The 25799-nt window shown below is 43.0% G+C and overlaps 1 protein-coding gene across 1 annotated transcript in view; it reads right to left on the bottom strand.

Annotated features, from left to right (window-relative positions):
- Positions 1-3362: 3362 nt before the first annotated feature.
- Positions 3363-25799, bottom strand: part of NTSR1 (neurotensin receptor 1) — a 63577-nt gene continuing 41140 nt past the window's right edge. The window contains exons 2-4 of the mRNA XM_033010464.2: positions 22252-22453; positions 10532-10622; positions 3363-8087 (exon numbers count right to left, since the gene is read on the bottom strand). Of these exons, the coding sequence (XP_032866355.1) occupies positions 7838-8087; positions 10532-10622; positions 22252-22453 (543 nt within the window). The 3' untranslated portion in view covers positions 3363-7837. The remainder of the gene's footprint in view (positions 8088-10531; positions 10623-22251; positions 22454-25799) is intronic.

The raw sequence follows: 25799 nt of genomic DNA, 5'->3' as shown, positions 1-25799 counted from the left end.
AGCAAGTATCACATTGTGCAAACCACACTCCAGTTATTAAAAGCTCTGGCCCTGGGATTCTTCCCCTGCATGTTTGTTTTTGGCAGGGAGATAAGCCACAGACCTGTGTGACCCAGTGTTGGTACCTGCTCAGCCCTGAGACATTTATAAAGAAAAAATGGTATGTGAATATTTTAATTGGAAATTACATAGTTAAGGAGCAGTGATGAGATACAGAGCAATCAGACATTCTGATTAATTATGATGCGTTTTAGTGGTGCCTGAGGCTGAAAGCTGCATTGCAGAAGTGTTGGACATACCTACTGAGCAGCTTCCAAAGACAGGAGAGAACAGAAGCAGGAGAAAGGAACAAAGAAATCTCAGGCTAACTGGCTCAGCCCTTAATGTGACTGAAGCTAATGCAATGGCAAAATATGGTGTGTCTGTCCTTTCATCTTCATTCTGCATTTCATCAAGATGAAGGAAGATGAAATGGTCCATCCAAGATACTGATGTTACTCACAAGACAGGAGTTCTCTTTTCTCCCTGTACCTTTGCAGATTTTGAAGCAGATCTTCCAGGCTATGCATTCGTAATAATTCCTTTATGTAACTTCAATTTACAACAAAGCTGAAGGCATCTCAGCAGTGCACAGCGGAGCAGCAGCAGTGTGAAAGCAGAGTGGACTGTTCCTGCTTTACAGCATGGTGTTACATTTTTGGGCTGAAAGGGGGAGAAGGATATTGCTTCCCATTTCCTCAGGACTTCATGTAGAAACAGCCAAGTGTAATTGTGTCGTATCACTGGTGATACAAACCAGCCAAGCCTGACAGTACTTTCAAGCAAGAGGAAGAGGTCCCCACTGGAAAGACCAAGAATTTAGAGTGAGTGTACACACAGGTAAGCGTGTGGCTGTTGCACTCACAGAGATGATGCTATTCTGGCAATCTTTGAGATGTTTAAGTTTCATTTAAGTTTTTTTGACTCTTCCCACTTATTTTGCTTTCAGTAAGTCTGTCTTCAAGAATAAACCAATTGTGTTTTCTCTCTCTTTGGTAGATACAGTCCCTGACAGGCTCAGCTGACCTGCCCTAAAGTTTCTGTCACTATCCTTTCCCCTGGCATTTGGCTGAGTGAGCCCAGGGCTGGGCTGGCTGCTGTGTGCTCGCCCTGTGTGGGTTCTTCTCCTCGGAACCAACCCCAGCACCTTGGTTCAGCCACCCCGCAGCACTCGGGGCCGTGTCTGTGCTCGGGTGCTTCAGGAGGGGTTTTGCACTTAGGTGTCTGGAGCTGGATCATGCTCTGCTTCCTACTGCACAGGCCACAGGAGACCTGTAACAATAACCAGGATGCTCTGCCTTATTGCTTAAATACCCTCATGAATATACTCCAACCTGATCTACAGTTCAAACAAATTCAATAAGGCAGAGGAGGATTTAAAGGCATTTTAAATAAATTAACTTCTGGATGGATGTTTATTAAGTTTCATGAAGCCATTTACTAAAATGTAACATTTGTTTCAAAAGGCGCTTGAAATTTTCCTCTTGTGAACTATGGAAATTACTTTTATAATTGAAATGAGAAATACGGGCCAAATTGAAAGCATTCCTCATTGCTCAAGGCACAGTCCTTGTGCCTTTCTAAAAGAAAGCAAGAAATTCATTGACTCTCCTTAGCCTTTTGGTTTCCTTTGCACTGGTGGGGCGTGATGTGATGCCTGCCCGTGTGACATTGGGTGGGAGGGTTGCATGGGAAGAGAGAGGAGCTCTGGTTCCTGGGAGTTTTGCTTTTTCAAGGAGTCAGCCCTGAGCTAGAGAAGTCATGAGCAGAGGGCAACATTTTTCACTCCAGCTTGAATGTGGCCTGGATTTCTGCATAAACCATGGAGTCTCCACTGGGAACATTGTGCCCTGCACAAAAATCTCTTGCAGCCAGAAAACAAGGACATTGCCATATGCTGTGGATTTTCACTGCTGAAGACATGAACTGCAGCTCCTCAGGCGTCAGACTGAGAATGCACCTTTTAACAGAGCACGGCTGAATACCAAATAAAAGGATACATAAAATAAATTGTTTGATTCATTAGTAATAAATGATATAGGGACAACAGAGGCTCCTGCTCTTCTCATCTGGAAGCAGCACCAAAATGTTTTCTGAGAAGTGGTGCATTTCAGCTAGCTTTTAGAAGATGGATTTTCCAGTCATGAATGATTCCAAATATTTAAATTTTATTTTGTTGCTGCTTTCCAAGCAACCTTTCTCTCTGCCAGAAATCAAAACAATACGGTTGAATGGCTAAAAACTATGAAGATTTTGTGGATTTTCCTAGAGCTCAGCTGAGCTATTTCACAACAGAACTTTAACAGAGAGCCGCGGGGAGTAGGGAGGTGACTGATTTTTGCTCATTAAGTGTAAAGACACTTTAATATAGTGGGCGATACCGAAGTATTCTGTTCCTGCAAAATTATGTTTATATGAGAAAAATGGATGCCAGGGAGGACGTGAGTCATGCAAAAGAAGGGAAGTTAGGAAGGGAAATCTCACTGTTCTCACTGTTAAAACACAGTAAACCTGCTTTGTTTTTCAGCAACAAAGTCTCCGGGGTGAGGCCTGCCTCCTTCACTGTGTATGTACAGCTCCTAGTGCAATAAAACCCTAATCTGCTCAGTTTTCTGGGCAAATCTGCTGCAGAAATAATGGCCAAGATACAACGTCTTCAACATTTGCCCTGCGACAGAGGAAAGCAAGCAAGCACAACAAGCAAGGCAGGAGTTCAGAAAACACTCAGACTCCTGGAATGCCAGGTGGATCCCAACACAGCAGTTGCCCTTGAGAAAGGGTTTTCCTTGAAGCCCAGGTCTTTCTTGAAGCCCAGGAGATCTCCACTCCCACCCTTCAGGTTCGTGTGTGCCACACGCTCAAAGCCCTGGCGTCCAACAGAAGGGAGCTGGATGCTCTCCATCACTGCTCCTGACAGCACAGTGGGTTGGACTGTAAACCAGCACGGACCCCCTTTGGGTTTGTCCGGTCTCGGGAGGGATTTCTCAGGGCAAACTTCACCGACGGGGATTTCCCTCAAACTGACGTAGTCTTTTCCCCAACTTGTTTGCCAACTTGCAGACACAAGCAGCAAGCAGTGGTGTTTGGATGCTGTGTCGTGCCGAATAGCCGGTGCTTGCAGGCTGGGGGCGAGGAGCACTCGGGGCCCTTCAGCAGGGGATGTGCAAAGGTCATTTCAAGGTTAATGGTATTTCATCAGTTTAGACCACAGCCAGATAGCCTGTGCTGGTATGATATAGCTGCTATATGCTATATGATATGCATAGCTGCCATTTCAAGCATAACCAGCCCAAGACTTAAATTTGGATATTTATTTCTTAGTATGAATAAATGACAAAATAAAATAAAATACCATACAGTACAAAGGCTATATCAGAAAGTAACCATTTCATTACAGTTTGATCAGTAAATACAGTATCAATAATAGAATGTTACAATGAAAGAGTGTTTCCCATTGCTACACAAAAGGATTCCACACCTTTTCCCTTCCCTTTGTCACAGAAAATATTACAAAGGAGATGCTGACACAATTTTAACATTCTTTTTTTTTTTTTTTTTCCCATTGCGCAACAGGCCACAGAAAGTAAAGCACATCAACATTTTGTATTTCAGAAAAAACAAAGTCGCACTTTAAAAAATGTTCGCCATAAATACAACATGTGCAGGACTATCAGGTGGCACGACTCAGGAAGGACTCTCGATCACAAAGCCAGGACACAGCATCATGAAATTTTGGATTAGCAATTTCTGGTTTTGTACTAAACGAATCCAGACTGAGAACAGGAGAACTTGTTGAGCTGTAATGTTAAGAACCAGGCTGAGCTCTAGCAGGTACAGCTTTGTTTAAACAGCTACCAGACAACACAACGGGCCAGACATCAGGCTGACACTCAGGGTGTTGTACAGGAGAGCCCCCGCGCTCTCCCTCCCCGAGGGCAGGTAGTGACAGCAGCCACACAGGTGATGGGTTCAAACCTGCCACACGAGCTGTCTGCAGCAACACCACGCCTTGGGTTTTATTTCACTAGACATTTGATACTATAAAGGCAAAGGTCCTGCTATTGTCACAGTTAGAGCATGTGTCCTGCTAACCTTCCTCACGGAGTTTTCCATTCGGTTTTCTCCTTTACGGGCTCAGTCGCTGAAGCGAAGTCTCATGCACTTTACAAAAAGACAAGCTCAGCGGAGTGTTCAAACACTGATGTGTACTGGGCCTCTGGTGAGAAAGTCCTGTCTGGGGGAAATTTCCGAATCACGTAATGACTTTGTAAATTTGATTTCACACGCTGCCAAATGGATGGCCCTGACAAGAATACTGTGAAGAGGAATGAAACCTCAAAATAGTTTTTGAAGAGGTCACTTGATAGACTTTCTTCAGATGGGAATTTCTCAGAATCCATCTGGCAGCACTTCACATCTGTGGGTTCAACAGATTTTTTTTAGTCGAAACAAACAGTTCAAAACACTTGTAGGAAATTTGCATAGATTAACAGCATGCTGCACCAACGCTCACCTCTGCCTCAGCAGAGAGTTCAGACAAGACAGGAATACCAAGGATGGGAGTATGCATTTTGTCTAATGGCAAAAGCCACTTATACTCGATTAGGTTTAAAGCTAAACCTTTTGGATTAGTAGTTAAAATGCATGGAAAGAACCATTTTTCTGGTATATACCGGGTGGTTTGTGCCTTCTTCTTCTCTATGGTATCATGCTTTCCTTTACAAAACCGTGGGGTTTTGCAGTGACTTATCCTCACTTCTCTGAGCTTGAGAACTAAATCTCTAGGTCAAATATAACAAAGCTAGGTAAGGGGGAGAGAGAGGATGAAATCAGCTGTAATTTACACTTCTCAGCTCAAGGTAGTCAGATTTGGCCAGTGGCAGAGGTAGCTTTGAGCTGCAGTCTCAGATTAAGGCCATAGACTGTGTTAAACTGCAGGATCAGAGCTGTAGAAGCCAGCAAACTGCTTGGATATATCCTCACAAATAGTCAGATCTTCAGGACTCAAGTAGCCCAACAAACATTGCAGAAAGAGTTTACGATAAGTTCATTTTTACTCCAGCTTGTTCCCGTTTTCATGTCAAACCAAAAATAAACCTACCAGTTTCTCTGAGCTGTGATCAAATATTCTGTAAGCTGCCAGCGTATCTCAGTAATAAAAGTCTAAGCCAAGCATCTTATGTGAAACAACAATTTTTGTACAGTGTTTTCTAAGATAATCAAGCACACTTCAGTAGGTTGGTGTTGAACAAGGATATTAATGTTTAATATTTCAAAAGCAACTGAGAAATACAGGATGTTAAATCCTAATGAAAGTCAAAGCAAGACAGTTACAGCTTCCATGGGAGGTTTCAGAAACCACCTCCTAGCTGTTGACTCTATTTAGAGGTGAAGTTAAAAAATTTGAGACCCCTCCGGAAACATCTAAAGTATCTTCCCTGGAAGGCCAATGTTAAGGGTGTGACATTAAGACTTCTCTTCCTCTGATCATCATACCTGGACTTAACCACAGGGCAGTACATACAAATCTTTTAGAGCTTCCAACCTGCCCAAGCCGTTTCTAACACACAGATAACATTTGCTGGTTTCTCACAGATTTCCTCCCAAAGTGACCAGTCTCTCTTCATTATTTTGTCTGTGTGTGTCTGTGTGTGTGTGTGTGTGCGTGCCATTATCTGTTCTTACCAAAGAGGAGTCAGCTGTGCACGAGCAACGAAAAGTGCTTTGTCACATATAAACTCTGCCCTCTGTTTGGTACAACCAGGGCAAGAAATTACAAGAAGGCATGTCAGAACAAAACTTGCAGTTTGGCTGAATCAGAAGAAACTAAAGCCTCACTGATTTCTATTTTGAGCCCTTTCTTTTGGAGTGGTTCTGTATTAGGCATTAAAAGAATCTCCCATCCCTGGTAGGTGTGGTTGGAGGTCATGGCTGATGGTAGCCTGGTCTACCATGGTAACTAGCTAGCTCTGTACAACTGCCAGGTTATAAATGCCTTGGGAGTAGATAGCCATCACTCACAACTCACAGCAAATGTCCCACAGGTGTTTTCTTTATGCCCTGAGCCCAACAGGGCTTAACCCATGAGATACCACATCTGTAGCAGGAGAAATGACTGATACTCAGTGGATCAGTAACTGATCTCCATCATCGTGTGATGGTTCACTGGGGCCAGATCCACATCTCCAGCATTGAAACTTCTGTTACGTACCAAGGGTGCTTGTTAGTTGAAGAGTGACAGAGTATGGGTAAAGCCCAGAAAGCTGAATTGAGCCAAGTGACTCTTCTCATTTGTCATCTTAAAGAGGCAAGTCCTGCTCTCCTAATGAAGTGTGGTGTGCGAGGGGATGCAAGGTCACCACCAGCAAAATCACAGCAGAGGTTGCACAGGTTGCTTGGTTGGTTCCAGGTTCATGCAGGTCACCATCTGGTGATGTGACAGCAGGGAAAGCCCTTTAGATTGTCCCAGAGACCTGGGACTTCTGGTGCTAAAGGCTCTGGAGCAATTTGTTGCATCACATAGTGGGCTGTTAGAAGTGGAACCATATGGGAGAAAAGCTCACACTACCTATTCTGGCCAGCTGAGGAATTTCAGAGAGAATTTTCAGGTCTTGTTTCTGTTCCTCTGGCTTGTTAAAATAAAGCTGTATTAGAGCTAGGACTCCCCAGTTCATACCTTCTTGTGTCTGCATTTGCACTATCTGAAGATCTCTGTGTGCAGAACAGTGTGCCAACAGGTCTGGTAGCAAAAATAAATAAAAAAAAAGGTAGAACAAGAGGCACTGTTGTCCACAACTGATATAACCTATGAGACATCAGCCTTGTGAAAATGGTGAGGAAACAGGTGAAATTGGAATAAAAATGGGGACAATCTGGAGGTCCCACAGAATTGGGGCAGGTTGCTCTTATCCTAGCAGCTTGGAGCCCTCATGAGCCCGGAGTTCTCTCATCTCTTAGTGCTGGCCAGCTAACTGTTCTCCCTGGTAAAAAATAGGATTTGGCTGTATGGCAACAGTAAGATTTTCCATTTTTGTTTGCTTTCATCACTCCAGCTGGGCACAGTTTCTGCATTCTTGACTTTGCTAGACTTTGTTATTTATTGGTGTTGCAGTACCAATACCAGAGAGAGAGGGGTTTCGCTGTGCCCGGCACTATATCTGCCCTAAAGTGAAAGTTGACCCCCCACTCCCCCAGGCCACAGCCACCCCAATCTAGGTAAGGCATCATCTGTTGTTATTTAATTTCAAGGAGCCAGCGCAGCTCTCTTGAGCACCTAGGTCATATTAATCATAATTTAGATGTATTTCTAAAATAACTACCTGGCTCCCTGAGTTTTCCCTCCTCGTTCATTGAACATCCCATAGATGAGCATGTCTGTTCCCTAAAAACATCCCTTTCTGTTCAAAACCGCCTTCTCATCAGACTCTCTACTCAGTGTCACCAAGAGATGTGATCTCAAACCCTCGGAAGTGAACATGGCATCTCTGCATTGAGAAAAGGATGAAATGCAGTATGATTTTGCCCAAGTTTAACATATTTTGCCTTCCCAGTTAACACTGCACCTGGATTTATGCCAGACCGAACTTACAAAACATGTAGACATTACTCACAAGAGGCAAGGCCAATGCTTTAAAATAACCTCAAAGTTGCTGGCAGAATGAAGCCTATTTTTCCAACAAAAATGACTTTTCTAAACACATTTGTGTTACATGAATTTGGAGACAATGCATGAAAGTCACAGAGGCCTCTCTCAAGGTTTGACTCCATCATGAAACGCATTTCCCTTCCTCCTTTGGCTTCAGTATGTAGTTTCTCTTGTGACCTGGCTGGAAAATGTGTGGTTGCTGGAGATGCTGTTGGATTTCCTGGTGAAAGCCAATCGTTTCTTCTTCTTCCTCCATGGCAGGCACAGGAGTGTGAGTGTAGAGAGGAAGATTTGTCGGAAATTTGCAGACACCAGGTTGTAGAGGATGGGGTTGATTGCAGAACTGACGTAGAAGAGGACATTTGTCAGCATGTAGAAGTAGTGGTAGAAGTTGAAAAGGAAACTGGAAGAACAGATGAAAGAAAAAAATCTAAGTAGAGTGCAGAGAACTGAAATAATTCAAAGTCACAAGGGTGAGAAAAACGAGCTGTTTTTTCAGCTAACCTTTCTTGGCTGGGGACGGGAGCTTACCAGTGGGAGACAGTGCATGAGCCACCAGGAAAACATCTATGTTTTCAACTGGGACTGGCCAAAGGTAGGTCAAATGCCTCTATAAAGGTCTTGACCAAATCACTAGCAGTTAAAAACTTATGTATGCCCTGGGTCTGGATGTGATATTTACCACGTGCATTCATTTTGTCTTTGAGAATAGATATGTGTGAAACTGAGAAGCCAGATGGAAATTTGTTTCCGTGTCATGCATATACATTAGCTTGGCTTTCTGGCTGCAGTTCTGGTCTACAGAGCCTGCAGGAGAGCCAAGATCCAGTAACAGATGCAGCTCTCTCCTCCCCCCGGCAGCGAGAGCTGCATCAGCTCATTCAGAGGTCCCTGGGTTGGGATTTGTCTGTAATCTAGGATAGCATTCTCTATTCTGGGGCAAGTTGATGACAGCATGCTTTTGAAACACAGCCTGACCATCTCAATACAATGTTTTCAACTAGAATTGGTTGAAAATGCTTAGGTTTGGTTGGTGGTTTTTTTTGTTTGTTTGGTTTTTTTTTTTTTTTTTTTTTTTTTTTTTTTTTTTTTTTTTCCCCTTTTCTAAATATCTTTCCTTTGGACAACTGAAAGCAACAGCTCTGAGCTGGTAAAGGGTTTATAAACAACGTGGGTCTCATTTTCAGGAAGATGTTCCCCAGGATCATTTATCTCAGTGGAAATTGCAGACCTTTTTGTTAGTCTGAGCCCTGTCTAACAAAAGATAAATAGACGTGTGCTGGAGTACATCACTGATCCCTCCACACCCCCTCAGCACTGCCAAGTACTGCATGGCCCAACCAGCTCTTGAAAGCGGAGTTTCTCTATATAGTTGTGAAGAATTAATATAACAAAATTTTCTCATCTTCAGGGACAGGCACACACATTTATAAATTAACATGTCAAGATGCTGCGTGCTCTTGATTAGCCACCGTACTGATAGCACACCATTCATAATATGCCTATAAATTCAGTGTTTTCCTAAAAATTGCTCATGGCTTTTAAAAGAAGAAAAAAATATATGTGAAGGCAACCACAATGCATAAATTCACACTAACTGCAGACAGACTTCTCTACCCCTCTTGCTTAAAGCAAATGCAGTCACTACATAATTGATTGCTGCTTTAAGTGCTTTTCATATAGAAAAGCAAACAAGAAACAACAGTTTGTCCCAGTGTGTGCCTAGAGCTCTGTTTTTATGACTGAAGATGGGTTTTGGTTTTTACTACGGATGGATGTACAATCCAATTCACTAGACTGTTATATCATAACTTACAATTTTTTGTGCTTGGAAATGAAATTTTAATGTCTCATAGTTGCTCTGCTTTTTGGTATTGTAGTATATGTTTTTTTTTTCTTTTCCTGTTCACTGCAGAAAGTAGACCTGGTCCCAGAGAGAAAAGGGACATAACACCATGGGAGGAAAGACACATTTTTCACCGAGCACATCTCACGGCATCTCAGGCTACCTGGGTGTATATCCCTAGACAGCATTAATGCTTAATTGTGTATTTAAAATTAATAATCAGTTCTGTGGCTGCTTTGCTGAGGAACCTGGCCTGACACGGCAGAAAGGCTGCACGGAGCTGTTCGTGTGCCCTTGCACATCTGTGAACAGTGCATGGGCATTTGGTGTAGGTGTGCAATTATCCCTAAATTCTTTGAGAATGGGGACATTTTCTAATCAGTGGCAACTTCTAGTATTTAATTTTGATCCAATCCCTGCAAAACCCAGTAAATAATCTGCCCCAGACCCAGTGAGCAGCACAGTTATTTCCTCACCTGTGCAATCTCTCCTGTCACTAAGGAAATGTGGCATCACGGAGCTAAATTGTGTGTTAACAGGAGCTGCTCCATCTTAGGGCCAGTGATCAATACCTCTGCCACGGAAACAGCAATCCACTTCAGATGTATAAAACCCCCCCATCCAAATGTCATTTCACCAAGGACTGTCAGAGCTGGATATCCATCACCATTGTTAACGGGGGGTGATTTGGTGGTTGCAGCCACAGAAGGAGGAAGATCCATTTCAAGCTAATGCTTCCTTCACCCACACCCAGGGGATTTAGATCATAAAACTAAGACTCGTAACTTGGCTGACAGACACGGTAAGAAACCCAAAAGAAAAAAAAATCCAGAACAACAATTAGGAGGTTGAGGCTTTAACCCCTTGTGTGGAGAACGCCTTTCCTCCCAGATCCCCACCTCCATCCCCCGGTCTGCTGGTGCCCCGGCAGCCCCAGCTCCAGTCTGACCCCACACCCCATCCTGTCACGGGGGGAGCTTGTCCCCTGTGTCATGACTCACTCTGTCCAGTGACTGGAGGGGACATAGCAAAACATGAGTCGCCGTACGTGATAAGGGAGCCAACAGACCACGAAGGCAATCACCACAGCACCTGCAACGTATGAAAAAAGCCCATTACGTTTTGTGAGTGATTCTTCATTTGGGATGAAAAAGGGACCTGCCTGTGTGGTGTTTATCACTGTAAACTGTTTTCCTAAAGCCCCACTTTGTTGTTCTATTGCCGTTGTGCAAAGAATTAATAACCCTGAGGGACAACCAGCCTGCAAATGTCTGTGAAAACAAGCATAACAGAAATAATAGAAAACAGCAACAGGCACGGGCGCAGTGACGTTATGAACAGAAGGAGGTACAATACAGATAAAGGACTGTTGATACCTGGTTCAGACACTGACTTAAACGAAACTGTATTTGCATCTGTCCTTGTGTTTCATGCCCTTGTGGCACTGGGTATTTTGTCCAAAGTACTTGCAGAGACAGTTAGTGTATGTTTTTCATCCAGGTAGACAGGGAGCCAGGGACACTATAATCCCATTAGTTTGTTACGCGGAGCCACTGGCCTCAGTCCCCACGGTGCTGGGGATCGTTAAACGGCCTCGGGAGCTGCTTTCTGATGGCAGGGCTCGTCCTTTTGCTCTACATTTCTGCAATACCTGAGACAGTGATTAAAAGACGTTTGGGTCTGGACATTACCATAATAAAAATGATTAATTAAAGGGTAAGCAGAGAAAGACAATATGTTTTTTTCCCTTCCAGATTCCTGCCGAGGGACATCAAACAGTGGAAAATAAAATGCAACTCTGAAGGATAAAAGTGCTGTTGGTACAGTGCGGCTGTCAATCTGGATTAAAAAGTAGATATATCAGGCAATCAAGGGAAAGATTTATTTCCTTTTGTAATACGCATTTCAACCTCTGTATGAGATGACAGGATTCTGGCAGAATCCTAGCAGGAAATAAAGAAATCTCAGTTAAAACATAACACAATAAAAGACAAGAAGAAAATCAAGGCTAAATAAAATAATTATGTTAATTTTTTATCCCAAATTTGCTCTACAGAGAATAAGGGCCGCATCACTCTTGTCCTTTATGTGACCTGTAAAGGGCTAGGAAGCAGCAAAGCTCTCTTACAGAGCTACGCACCACTGGTGCAACGTGGATTTGGCACGTGGAGGCAAAGGCTGCTTTTCCTTCTGATTTGAGATTGAAAATATTTATGTGATATGTCCCAACCCCAGAAGCTGTCATCCCACAGGGACTATGCCGTAGCTCACAGAGGAGATAGGCAGAAGATGTCTTTCCCTTGAAAAACGCCGTCCAGGAGGAGCAAGCCTGGCTGTGGTTGCACCTCCCCATCACCATTACTCAGCCAAGAGGCACAGGGGAGACTTCAGTAACACAGTGGGGAGGGAAATGTCTGTGCCCTGTTTTTGTGGGTGCCATCAGTAGCAGAGTCACTGCCTAATTTGTACAGAAATTAAATATTTCCTGGTGTCCAGTTCTGTATTCACGGCCTGACTTCAACTCCAAGTGCTATCTCTTTTATTAAACACAAAGCTAACAATGGAGATGATTGTATTCTTCTAGGATCAGCCTGCATAGTGTATGAGAGCATCTTCCAGGAATGCTGCAAAAAACATTTATTCAGTAAAGTTTTAGGCAACTGAAGGGATATGTTTTTGGAAAGAAGGCTAGAGAGCCTGTTTTTATTCTCTTGTCCAAGTGATTTCATTATTTCAACCTGAGTATTTTTGGCTGCTATATGGTCACTGTGATCACAGATGTAATTCATCACCAGATGGCCTTCAGCTCTTCAGACGCCATCAAGTGAATGAATTTGACCTGTGACTGACCCTGCCCTGAGGAGCTTTGATGGGACTTTGCTGGGGACAGCCCCTAAGTGACACATGGCACAGGGGAAGTGGGGAGGTCCACTGGGAAGCTTGGAGGAGGCACTGGATGCCTGCCTTGCTCTTTCACATTTCTGAGAACCTGCTTTTGACCACCTCCAGAAATTTATTTCTCTGTCAGATGGACCTTTGGTTTGCCCTGGATGGAGCAGCCCACCCATGACTCCCTCGGAGAGAAGCAATACTTTCCAGCCTCTCTCCCTCCATCCATCAGCATCAGGCCAACAGGAACAAGTCAACATCACAGCTCCAGTCCATCTGCTTTCCAGTGCCTGTACAGGATTAGCTGGATTTTCAGGCTGTGAAAACAGCTTCCCAAATGGCTCCCAATGCAAGTTCATTTGTGAACTTCGTAATTTTTGCAGAAACCTCCATGCACTGGCACTTCCCAGCTGTTTACCTCTGCATGCAGCTCTTTAAAAATAGCAGAATCTGGATTCTTTTTACAGCCAATTTTCAGAGTCTCACACATCTGCCTGTTTCATTTACCAACACGTTAAATTAAAGTGTTTTTCTCCTGGTAAAGGATATCTGCTTCTGTTGCTCAGACAGTGCTGTGCCAAATAATATAGAGGCAAGGATCTATAGCAGCAAAAACACATATTGAGAGAAATATCTGCTTAACCTCAGCAAACTAATAGTCAATTAAGAAATCTGTGGTAATTCTGTAATATTACATGCAATCACTCTGCAATTAAAACTCTGCTAAACACATAGCTTAGTGCATTGGAGACACTTATGGTCTGATTTGGAAATCCCAGCTGGGTAGCATGCTGTGCAGTTCTGTGCTGCCAGCCTCTGCCGCACAGATTAGGAGACCCTGACCTGCATTTCTCATCCTTAATCCGTATGTTTCAATTTTATCATACAAGAGATCAAGCAGATTTAGGGTGGCAATCCTGCCCTGTTGGGTCTCCTCCCCAGGGAGGAATATGAAACTCAGGAATGTGTTAAGTTTTGTCTAGTACAGAATGAAAGTGTCCTTTTCTCCCAGATACCTTGTGCCTTTTGCTGCTGTCTTCTGCCTCCCTGAGCACGTGCTTGTCAAAATGGGTGAGTTGTAAAACAAAGTGGCTGCCAAAATGATTTTTTATTATTATCAGCTCCTAGGACATGTTCTCCATCATCAAAGGTTTGACGCAGTGGTTTCTTTGGTGGAGTAAGATGGAGCAGGTCAGACTGGAGCTGAGCACTGCAGGGGAAGGATTTGACCCAACACTGTCCAGGATGGTGTCTGCGAGGTTGGAGATTTCCTGCCTCTGTTTTTTGAACTAAAAATAAACCAGACCCATCCCTCACTTCTAATTAAATCAATGCAGTTTTAATAGGAGCAGGGATGCTCCATCAACCTCAGATATTTCTCACATCTGAGCAAACGAGGTGCCAAACTTGAGGATAAGCCCAGGGCTGGGGAGCAGAGAGGGGATGCGAACAATCTGACCCCAGTGTGATGGGGATGCCAGGGAATGATCCTTCTACCGAGCTGCATCTTCATTTCCCTTCTAAATCGAACTCCCAATTTAAACATATATTAAAACCTGAGTTATTGCATCCTATGCTTTTCTATTTTGTCTTATAATGGCTCTATTCTCTGCCCATTTGAATCGCTTCCCAAGAAAGAAGGGGAGAGAGGAAGGAGGAGCAGCAGAGGATGAGCCCTTGTTTGTTTATCACACAGGAAGTCCTGCAGAGGGAAACATAAATTTTGAGTGACATCTTTTTCATTGTGCAAAAGAAGATTTAAACTGTGCCAGTCTTGATTTTCAGACTAAACTGGATATGGAAGCAATCCTGGAAGTTAAATTATATTAGATCACACTGAGTATTTTATTTTACCTTGTGTGTATCCTGTGGCTGAGGCAGGGAGACAGCCTTTCTCCAGGGCCAGTGTCTCAAAAAACTCACGTTGGGTTAACATGAGCAAGGAGTAATATATCATCTGTAAAAAGACCATGGCGAGTGCTCGGTGGCTGGTTTGACTGAACACAGGAGCCGTGCTCGGGAGGGATTTTCAGCCCCCCCGTCCCTCTCCTGAGGCTCGGTGTGACTCAGGGCACTGGGACAGGGATAGATAATGTGCCGTTGTTGCCGACTCATGCGGGACCCCAGGATCTGCTTCTGTACAAAGCACTTGGATGGTGTTTTCCTCCTTGATTTAGCTCTTCTATCCCCCTCCAGTCACAGCCCTGCGGCTCCAGGGTGGCCCTCGGCAAGGGTATCCCTCCATCCTCGTCCTCTCCTCCTTTCTCTCCAGCAGACAGAGAAAAGAGATGCTGCTCCCTCTTTTAACCGCCTCCGCTGTTGCTAACACCTCCACAGAAGCTCAGATCCATCCTTCCTTGATAGTTTTGTTCAGATTATTTTGTCCAATTCGTTTCTTTTTCTCTGCATTTCAAGGAGGGGCTGAAACACATACAGCTGGGGGAACAGCCTGTTGTAATTTCTGAGCAAAGGCAGGAGCTATTTGGGTACGTACTGCCCCATCTTAACAACATCTCTCAGACATTATTGCATTTCAGCTCATCAGTGGCCGTGTGTCTCCAACGCTGCCCAAGGAATGCGTGCTCCAGCTAGTACTAATAATGTATATGACTGTGTTATGGGGCTTATGTCAGGGATTTATATTAATGTTGATTTCTGGAGAAACAGTCCTTGCGTACTCAAAGTTCATGGATTTTATATACTTATTTAGATGATGCCATTACAAGAAAATCTCTCACAAAGGGGAGAAAGTGTCACTGTGCTGTTTGATATGAGTAAAAACTGGGCCAAGTGTAGATGTAGCTGGCACTGCCTAGTTAAACCTCAAGACGCTGTTTATATTAACATGATGCACTACCTGACAGGTCATGAGCAATATTTATACCAGCAGGCCCCAAACTAGGGTTTATAGGATCTGCAAGGATGGGTATGACCCTAGTAAAATTAAAACTGCTTATGCTGGTATTTGGGTCACAAGGCTGCAGGATTTCCATGAAAGTTGGTAACAATCAGTGGAGACTGGGGACTACCAGTATGCACCAGTCGTACTCAGGAGAGCTAAGGAGGAGAAACTGGGAATAGCAATGGGCCCAGGGAGCCCCCAGATCCTTTAGACACCACTGAAAACATGCAGCATTTGCTGGATACATTCTCCCTGTGCTCTTGCACATATTACTGAGCAGTGTAAGCATTAGATTTGACTCCTTAATTTCCATTCCCGGCAGCCAGAGATCTGCTTTTCATCTTTCTGTATAATTTTCCTTCTTTTTTTTTTTACTGCTGCGGGAAGATTGTCTCTTTTTTTGGATTAAGGGGGTAGGAGATGCTATCTTGCTTGAAAGGAGCCATGTTCCCCTAAATGTTTCTTTGTTAATGACAGCAAGACAGCAGAGTGAATAGAAAAACCTTTTGGCATGCAGAACCAACATATTTTACTCAGACTATATTCTCCAGTCTTGATTTTCAATGGATTCAGCTGACAGATTTGAAAATGGATGTGAACTCCTGCCCCTGCTCACACTGGTGATTAAATCCTCCCCTGGCACCAGTTTTGTCCATAAGGAGCAGGACAGAAAATGAAGGTTAAAGCTAGCCCAAGAACAGTCTCCAACAAGCAGCATGTCACTGCTGACCATGTACAAACTAGGGTCTCTTTCCCAGTTTCCTTCTAAAGTAATTTTTTTTTTTTTTTTTTTTAATTAAAGAAGAAGTTGCTTGATTATATTTAAACTTTATTTATGCTATTCCCCTCAGGGATGTCTGGGTGTTTGGAGGAGAAGGAATAAGAAAAAAATAAAATTTTCCCTTTGAAGTTTAGATAAGGGCTTATTCTCCTCGCCAGGTTCAAGGCTCTTTCTATTTGGTAAGATCATGGGTATAACCCAGACTGCATCCTCTGCAGCCCCTTTCTTCTTTCCCCTCCAGTTTTGAGTTTCATGTCTCCTTCGTTCCTCTCAGAACGGTTTTTGCTCACCTAGGCTTGTACTTATCACATGCTTCTGCAGTGACTAAGGCTCTGGCCAGACTTTATGTTTAAAAACACATCAGTAGCTTTTTAAACACTCACATTCACAAGGTTTAACACCTGGAAAATTTTCTTGCTGGGCACCACCAGCCCTAGAATTGTCTTCAGAGAGGTCTGAATCCCCGCAGAAATGCCTTGCCAGCCTGAGCTGCAGTGCCAGTGAAGGGGCAAATCTTGGGAAGGAAGAAAAAAAGAGTCCTCCTGTCCCGAGAGGTGCAGCCATCATCCCTTTCTGCTCCTCCGAGGGTGTTTATAGAGCGCTCTGATACTGCTCTCTTTATGTCACTTGGCAGGCTGTAAAGTAAACCTACAAGTACAAACATCTCTGAGAAACATATACAACTGTTATATAGCTAATTTATCCTCCTGAATTTCAGTGTGACACTTCAGCGTTAAACACAGCTTCCGCTCACGCTTAATGTCACAGGGGTTTTGCTGAACTCCACTTGGAGTTGCTCAGACTTTTTATTAGGGATACAAACTGCCATGAATTTAGTTCCTTTCTTGCAAAAGAAATGATTCATGGACAAATTTGATTTCCTTAGATTATAAGAATTATGAAATACAACTCTTTAAGGAGCAGCTTTTCAGACTGGTGCTCTTCTGTGTATTGTGGCTGGAAAGTATTAGCTTATTAGCTATTTGTTATTCCTGTTTGTGGGATGGTTACACTACATCTCATAGCAATATTCTCCTGAAACGGATAGCTCAGACTTGGAGCACTGGTGAGGAGAAATGAATGAACTCTTCAAAACATTTGTTCAGAAGAGGAATTTTTCATGCACAAATTAATGAAATGCAGGTCGCATGGGTACTTCATTAATACTTGGCCTTTGTCTAGTATTACTTGAAGAAGTGCAGAGACCCCAAAATAATTATTTAAAAATTCTTAGATGTTCAGTAAAAAACATATGGTTTGACTTCATCTCCTAAAAAGCATCTTACTGAGGCATCACTCAGCCAGTTGTAGGAGACTGAAGGGTATTCTTTTAATTGGTTAAACCTCTCTAAGTGCTTTATAATTGCTTTCACTAAGCAGCTGCTGTATTGGAGCAAATGCTACCTGGAACCCATTACATTTTAATAGGCTTAGCCAAAGTCCACCCAGAGACATGCAAAGCCTCCCCTTGATGCCCATCAATTTGCCTCAACATTGTTACCAGAGCTCAGTCGTGCCATTCCGTAACTCCTTCCTCCCGTCCACACCGGGAACTGATCTGACAGGCAGTCGGGGAGGTGTTGAGGGCTGCTCGGAGGGCTGGTGTCACCAAACTGTCCCCTTTCTAGAAGGTATTTTGGCCAAACAGTGCTTTCAGCCTGAGCCAAGGTCAGATATGCACTGATTTTTGAGCAGCTGTTTGGAAATGTGAGACTGAGACAAGGAAGATTTGTATTGCCTATGTCTGGATACAGAATGCAATGGTCTGGGCTGTGTATGCGAGGTTTTGCCTGCTGAACGCTGCTTATTCTGAAGGGTGCACGTGTGTGTTTAAGATTTATTTAGAGATGCTATCAAATGATTGGCATGTCAGGCTATGCAATCAGAGAAGCTGCACCCTTCTGTGAAGCATCACACAGCACCCAAGAGACTCAGCTTCCCAGCACTACAGTATAGACAAGGAATAATAACAAAAAATGGAGGTGGTTTATAACTGGGGAAATGGAAGGATTATTGGATGGAGGAGGGAGGGTATGAAATCTCTTGGTGGGAGGTATTTTTAGTGGCTGCACTGGTGCAGACATTGCCCTGTTATCCTCACAAAAGAGCTGGGAAGCTGCCAGTGCCTTGAGCTCTCTGAATTTGGATCCTCACACCTGGTGAACGCTGACAGCAAGGAGGGAATTACAATCAGAAATCACATGCTTAATGAATTAACGAGTTGACTCCCAGGCAGCAGGGCTGGCATGTTCCTTGATCCTGATCTCCCTAATTATTTTGTACATGACCAAAGTTGAACAGAGCCAAGGAAATACATAAATGCTACCAAAGAGGTGGAAAATAGTGTTGTGGATTCTCTGAATGAAGCCTGACTACTTTTAGCTCCTATTTCAATGTAAATAAATACATAATATCAGTAGATCTGGAGGAAGAAAGAAAGATGTTGGCTGCTCTGATCTCATTCAAGAGGTCTGCACACCATGAACTGCAAAAATTTCTTCTCTGAGCACTAGTTTTACAAGTTCTAAAGCATTTCACCTTTAAAACAAAATCAAGCTCTCTGTACTTCAGGCCAAAGTTCACTTTTGGAAAAGGAAAATACTTTGACCCCCATCAAGCTCTGATTTTATGCCAATAGTTTTATTAGTGTAGAGAAGGGTCATTTTTTTTTTTCTCATCTTCTTCCATAAATTAGCTTAGACTGTGAGGATGGTTTTGGCTGCCATGGATCCCAAGATAAATCCTTGCTTATTTTTTGGTATTTTTCAGACAGCTCAGAGGCCTGGTTTGTTAGAAAAAAAAAAAAAGAGAAAAAAAAGGTTGTGAGGAACAGGTGACAAAAGTAAATGTGAATCAAGCACCTTCAGTAATCAAGTGCAGCTGAAAAATGAAACGAAGCAGGATTTCACTCACACTTGCTAGATAAAAAAAGCCTTTCTGCATGATGTGGTGAATCACAGACAAAACTGACTGTGGATTTCTTATTTGCTGGATCTTTCTCAGTCCAGAAAAGGAGCAAGTGGCTGTTCTTTCCTTGCATTCCCAGCAGGGAAAGGAGCTCAGTCCTGCTGCTGGGCTGGTACTGCTGAGATGCATGTAATACCTGTGCATCACTGCCCACGGTGCCGTATCTGACCCACTTTTGCACCATTTCAGGCTCCAGACAGAAACCCTCACTTTTGCTAACTTTTCTCAGCTTTTGCAGTGCATAACAAAAGCAAAAGATTTGCCTGTGGGAGAAGATGAAAATTAAGCTTGTTGTTCCAAGAAGGAAGGGCTGGTTTTCAGCGCCTTGGAGGAAACGTAGACCTGTCCCGGAGGGGCGATCTTCCACAACTACCAAGGAATGCCCAGGGAACGGCAAGTGTAAATTTGGGTCTCTCTCATTATTCATGAAGAGCTCTCCCTTCTTTATGTTAAAAGAGTATACAATACTAAAAGGATAGAGAGAGGTGTGAGGTGTTGTAGAGCAAGTGAGAAGAGGCAGCTTCTCACTTAATGGCAGTAGGTAGAAGTGTTAAGAAACAGAAAAAGACAGCAGGGAACCAAGGGGCTTGCACAGCCACATCCTTGCAGGCTCAGTGCTGAAGCAAGGCTCGGTCCTTATCCCCCTATGGATGATGGTTAAGAAAGGTGCAGAGATGGTAAATAAACACAGCCTAACAAGATAATGATGAGGAATTTAGTGTCTTCTGGGTTTTTTCTCCCTTTTATCTCAGTAGGCATTTCCCAGCGTGGTGTTTGGAGCTGGGGTGCACGTGGTGGTTTGCCTCTGGCACCGGCACACCGCGCTGTGTGGGACGCTTCCCTGGTGAAAAAACAGCTGGAAAAATCTTGTGGAGGTTCTCGGTGCCTTCTCTACGGGTTTCTTTCCCTGTTGAAAATGTGGCCTTGACCAAAGCTCTTCAGCTGCCAAGAGCTTTGCCACGTCATCTTGCTGCTAACAAGTTCTCACCATATGATGTGCACGAGGACTCACAGTTTAAAAACAGTACCAGCATACTTCATTAGATTTTTTTGGGTACTATTTTTGAACAACTTTTGCTTTATCATCTGTCAGTTTAAGCTACCAGATTAATTAGCCTTTTCCTCAGTTTATTTAATTAAGCCATCCAGTATTTTGCAGTACAGCTCAATTTCTGGGTGCAGTATCTTTTATTTAACCTTTGTCTGAACCAAAGCTCTGCAGAAAAAGAAAAGGAATAAAGCAAGATATGCAAGGCTTAAGTTGCTGTTGACTAAATCATTAAAATGCTGGGCTGGTTTTGTTTTTTTCAGAGAGTCTCTGTGTGTGAGCAGGTCTGTTTTTTATCTTTACATATTGACAAGCAAAGGCAAAAGAAAATAATTACTTGTGCTTACCCTAAATGTGGTTGTTTGGAAGAATAAAAAAAGGATTGAATCTCTCTCTTCATCCATGGAGATCCCAGTTCTGTCTAGTTTCTGCATGAATTTATGAAGACCCACCTGAGCAGTTCATAAATGGCCACTTGTGCTCCCAGCTGTCAATGTGGTTTGAGACGTTGCATGTGCAAACATGAACCCTTTAATGCGTGTGAAATATAAATGAAGGTATTTTCCAGAACAGGGTTTGGGAATTTGTCTGAAATATGTTTGGATAGCCAGCCCTCAAAGAGCTGCAAAATTTAGTTAAAAATCATATAAGAAGCAGCATTTTAAAAAAAATTTCTGCTTCATACTACATTGGCTTGGGGCAAAAAATGTCTTTTTTTGGATATTGTAATTAGCTGGGTCAGAGTCTGGAAGCCACTAGATGCAATATCTGGTAGGAGAAGGTAAAGTGCAACTCACAGAAGGGTGCACACGTGTCCTTGGGAACTCTGCTGACTTTATAGTGAGACATTTGCCCCCCAGGAAAGGCAATAAATTGGAGTCACCTTACCCCAGCGCTGAACACTTTTGCTGGGAAGACATTTGTGCAAGACAAGAACAGGAAGATTCTCTCACAGCGATCCTCCTGCCACTGCCTCATGTCAGGTTTTCAAACGTGCAGTGAAGTTATTTCTGGGATTTTATATAACATCAGGTGTATGGGATTATGTGAGGAATGTTTTGCTATCAAATCAGTTTTAATGTTATCAGAGTTTTGAAGAGGAGAAACACTAGTAAGAGTCTGAATTAATCAAAAATCTTTTTTAAAAAATCTAATTTGGCCATTTTTTTTTTTTTCCTAAGAGAGAGAGGGAAATTGAAATCTGAATTAAAGCTGTAATTGATTGTGAGAAACTCTTTTCTCCTGTGTGCGTATCTTCAGGAGAAAACTGATTTTCCGCACACCTCTAATGAAGCAGAGAGCACCTTCAGAGTAGCTCCTGCTTTTACCTTGGGAGCAGGGGAAGGAAACCCCCAACACTGGGTTTCCAAAGTCTCTGCTTCTAACAGCTGAGAGAAATTTGCACATCTGATTTACCATGGGCAATGCCAGTGGGGCTGTGTACCCTGTGCTCTGTGTGTATTCTAGCTGATCTCTTCAAACCCAATCCCATGAAAAAAATTTGTTTTTAAAACTACATCAGTCCCCCGGTCACACTCAAATCCTAAAACCAGCACCAGCTAAAAGACAGGTGTTCAGGCTGGAGCTGGCCAGAACTAGAAAAAGAAGCAGGAAAGCTTGATGTTATCAAGTTGTTTCTGTTTTGCAGAACATGAAATATATTTAAATGTGATTTTTTTTCTCAACTTCTCCCCTATTGTGCACAGTTAATTAAGTAATACTTAAATCTCTCTATATCTTCCTTTCTCTATATGACTTTTTTTTTTTTTTAATCCTTTAAGGGAAGGTTAGGACTCAGAAAAGTGTCTCTGAGAGAAAAAGACAATAATGGAAAATAGAGGATAAAATTCCCTGTAAAACTGTTAGTGACTCATCAAGAAATAGATGAAGAAGGAAAGAAACTGAGAGAACAAACAGATTTATTTTCCAAAGTTTGGGGCTTTAAGACAAGAACTGAACAATTTTGGCAAATGTCAAAGTGTTTGAGGGCAATTTGCATTTCCCAAAAGAGCTAATTTAAATTTAAAATACGTTTTGGAGTGAAAGCGTTTACCAATTTCAACCTATTACTCTTCAAATCTTATTTACTTAGACACCACTATCCAGTTCCATGCCAAAATATGTGAATACTTACGCAGGACCCTGACGCCGTGCTTCAAGGCTTGCACGCGGCTGGGCTCCATGGACATGCTGAGCATCGTCTGCTGCCCGCCGATGGTGCAGACCTGGTTTTCCTGGGCAGCCTGCCTGAACATGACCATGAGCTGGTTGGCGATGATGGTGTTGAGCACAGAAATGACGACCATGGGGAACACGAAGGAGATGAAAGTGTTGACCTGCGGGGGAGAGATGTGGCATGGTCAGGGGATGAGGTGGATCAGTAGAGCAGGAAATTGTGTTTTATTTCTCAAAGCAACACAGAAACAGCCTGCAGTGGAAATCTTTTCCCTCCTTTTACACTGCTGGCTTTGGCTTTTGAAGGCTTATGGCTCAGAGGGGAAACTCAAACACCACTGACGTACATTCATTCATGTGGGTCAATACTCAAAAAAGGCAAATTCATTTGCATCTGGTTAAGTTGTCTTCCCCTTTTCAGTAGAGTTCATTGCCAGAAATGTCTCCACCGAAACATGCCATTGATCCTTTCATTTCGTGAACAGCAGGATGCTTCTTAGCTTTCATTGTACATAGCGTGACTTCTAAATAACAGTATGTTATTGTCTTTTTTCTTTATTACGAGCACTCCTTGGGATCTTTTTAACTTTATTTTTTGTGTTCTGTCCTTTCCTTGTAGATTTAATGACAGCATTTTGTTATCTCATAACCAAATTATGCAATAAACCTTGTTCCTTAAAGGATTAATATTGATCAGAATAAACAAGTGGAAGTTGTAATGGTTTTAGTACAAATTATTTGATTACTACAGTTTTGATAAAATTAAATGAAGGATCAAATTAAGCAGTGATTGAATCAAGTGGAAGTCACTGTTTGTGTCAAATAAATGCAGGAAGGCTTTGTGAGGGCCTTATGGGCTGTCTAGGAACCCTGCTGGAGCTGCTCTTAGCAAATGGCAGCCCAGGGAAACAGAGGCACGTGTAGGATTTGCCCGCATGTCTGTGGCAAGGCTGCCTGGTGGTGTGGCGAGCTGCCGGCGGGGCTGGGTGCCCACGAGGCTCATCCTCCCCGCTGAATGGCTTCAGGAGAAGGCTCAGCACATCAATTTTTAAAATTTCAGAATATTAACAAGAATTAAACTGTGTGCTGCAAATCACCGTGGACGCAATTTTATGAAAAGTGCTAAAATGACAAAAAGATAAAACTACTAAAACCAATAGGGAACTTTGCCCTGTGGTAGGGTTACAAGGTGTGCTAACTTCTCCCCCAGCGAGCCACATATCTTGCACCTCAGTGCCCTAAAACACAGAAGCAACCCTGCACTCCACGCCAAGCCCATGTCCCTCTGCAGACTGCAAAACCAGGGAAGCCTCATCGACAAACAGGTTCTCCATCTGCTCGGATGGAGACATCCCCTCTCCACCCACCCACCCACCCAGGACCATCACCTCAGTGTACAAGCATTTGCTGTACCCCCAGTGTCTAGTGCAGATGTGTGGTCTCTTTGCTCTGGAGGGATTCAGAAATGCCAGAGCTGAACGGAAAGATGGAGAAAGAATCCAACCCCACCCCCCAAGATGCTACAGGGGATTCATAAAAGAAAGAAATAAGAAGCACTTAAGCATAAGGGGAGCAGGTGCTCTGGCAATCAGAAGCACTTAAAGTTTCTTTGTTCATAAATCTGAGAAAGATGCAACTCCTCTGTCGGTGAAGACAGGCAGTGTTGTTGTTGCCAAAGTTTTCTTTAGATGGATCAAGTCTCTATACAGCTTTGCGCTCCGGAGCTCAATGTGTTTAGCAGAAGTACCAGCTGGGTTTTGTCTCTCGCAACCCACATGGTGAGAACATCTCTCGTTTATGCTGGTAATAATAATAGAGCTCTGCTGTGGACTGAGAAAAATCTTAGATATACCCCACCATTACAAGCTGTTAATGACCTCTTTTGTTAAATATATAGCAGTTTCCTAAGCTTCTAAAAGATCTCACAGCCTACTGCATATAAAGAAGAGTTATCTTTTGGAGTTGCCCTGAGACACTAAGAAAGATCATTAAGCAATAGGGACCAAGTTCTCAGCTGGTGCAAAACAACAGTTTCACTGAGAGAGTAATTTGTGCTTGTAAAGAACCTACTTCATTTATTTAACCTTCATGATGCAGCTGAGCTGAGTTGGCATACGCAGGGGTGAAATGACCTGCTCAGACTTACCAGGTCAGACTAAGAAATGAGCCCTGTAGTTCCCCACTCCTATTTCTATGGTTTTAGCTGCTGAATAATGTTTGCACATCAGCAAAAGGAAACACTTAACTCTGGAAATGCTTCATTCTGTCACCTGAGCTCCAGACTTTATTGGCTTTCATTCAAAACCACTGCCCTAGCTATAAATTAGTCTTGCCTAATAGAATTACGCAGAACTCAAAAAGTCTTTTCTGAGCTTTCTTAAAAGCCTTGATTCATTCCATGATTGTATTGTGAAGTCTTTAAAGAGCTTGGGAAATTGTCTAGAATAGCATTAACTTCCCCTTTTATGAATTGTTATGGTAAAAGTGCAAAAGTTGCATACTTTCTATGAAAGGCTACATTTAAAGGTTTTTTCCAAGTCTTGATTTGTACCAGAATTCTCATATAGTTAAACCAAACAAATAATTAAATAAATAAAATCAGTCTTTTCCCCAGAAGCACAAGGTTTTAATTTGTGGAAAGAATTATTTGCAAACACAAATTCCTGAAGATCATCAAGGCTAGGAAAGGTAATCCCCGCTCCTGCAAACCCTCTATTCAATGTTTTTTCTGGCAAGCTGCTTGCTGGGTTGTGTGAGTCTGGACCCCAGCTCACTGTGCACGGCAGTGCAGTAACACTTCATTTCCAGGTGACTTTGCACGCTGCTGGAGCTGATGCCTCAAACACCTCTTCAAAGCCAGTGGAAAGTTTCACCCCTGCTTCAAGAGGAGCTGGTCTGAGCTCCCAAGACTACATACTGAAAGGTCTTCAGGAGCATGAAGACTTGTAGAGGTGTTTAATGGGATTTTTTACAGCACTGAAACTCCTAACATCAGTGGGCCTAAAGTGGCTACTGGGTGTCAGTGAACACCTATGGGAGTCTTTAGGTCCTTATATATCTTTTTATATATCTTTACAGATCACTCTGGTCCTGGGAAGGAGCATGTAGACAGTGCCCAGGCTCATTTTTGACATGAAAGTCTTGGGCTTTATGTTGGCTCAATATGGAAAGGACAACTTGTGCGATACTGGATCTAAACTAATTCTGTATTCAGACATGTTTGGATGCACAAGCAGAGCGGTCTGGCCTCATCTCTGCTATCACCAAGCATGGTTCAGTCTGATTCTCCTCTCCATTAAAACTGATGTGTTTGTATCAGTGTAAACCCACCAGATCCGAGGTTTCTGCTCTGCACCATGATGGACAGTGACATGCAGCATGAGCACAATGCAGAAGCACAAAGCTGTGCATGAAAAGGCTTAGCACTGGCTGCTCTTTAGTGTAAAAAGACCCAACACCACAGACCCTGTGACTGTGTGCTAAACCCTCATGAAAAAAAAAAAAAAA

The sequence above is a fragment of the Tyto alba genome, unplaced genomic scaffold, assembly GCF_018691265.1.
Source record: "Tyto alba isolate M040663 unplaced genomic scaffold, T.alba_DEE_v4.0 Super-Scaffold_33, whole genome shotgun sequence".
Lineage (NCBI taxonomy): Eukaryota > Metazoa > Chordata > Aves > Strigiformes > Tytonidae > Tyto > Tyto alba.
Note: the sequence above shows the minus strand (reverse complement) of the source record. Positions and strands in the feature narration are given on the sequence as shown.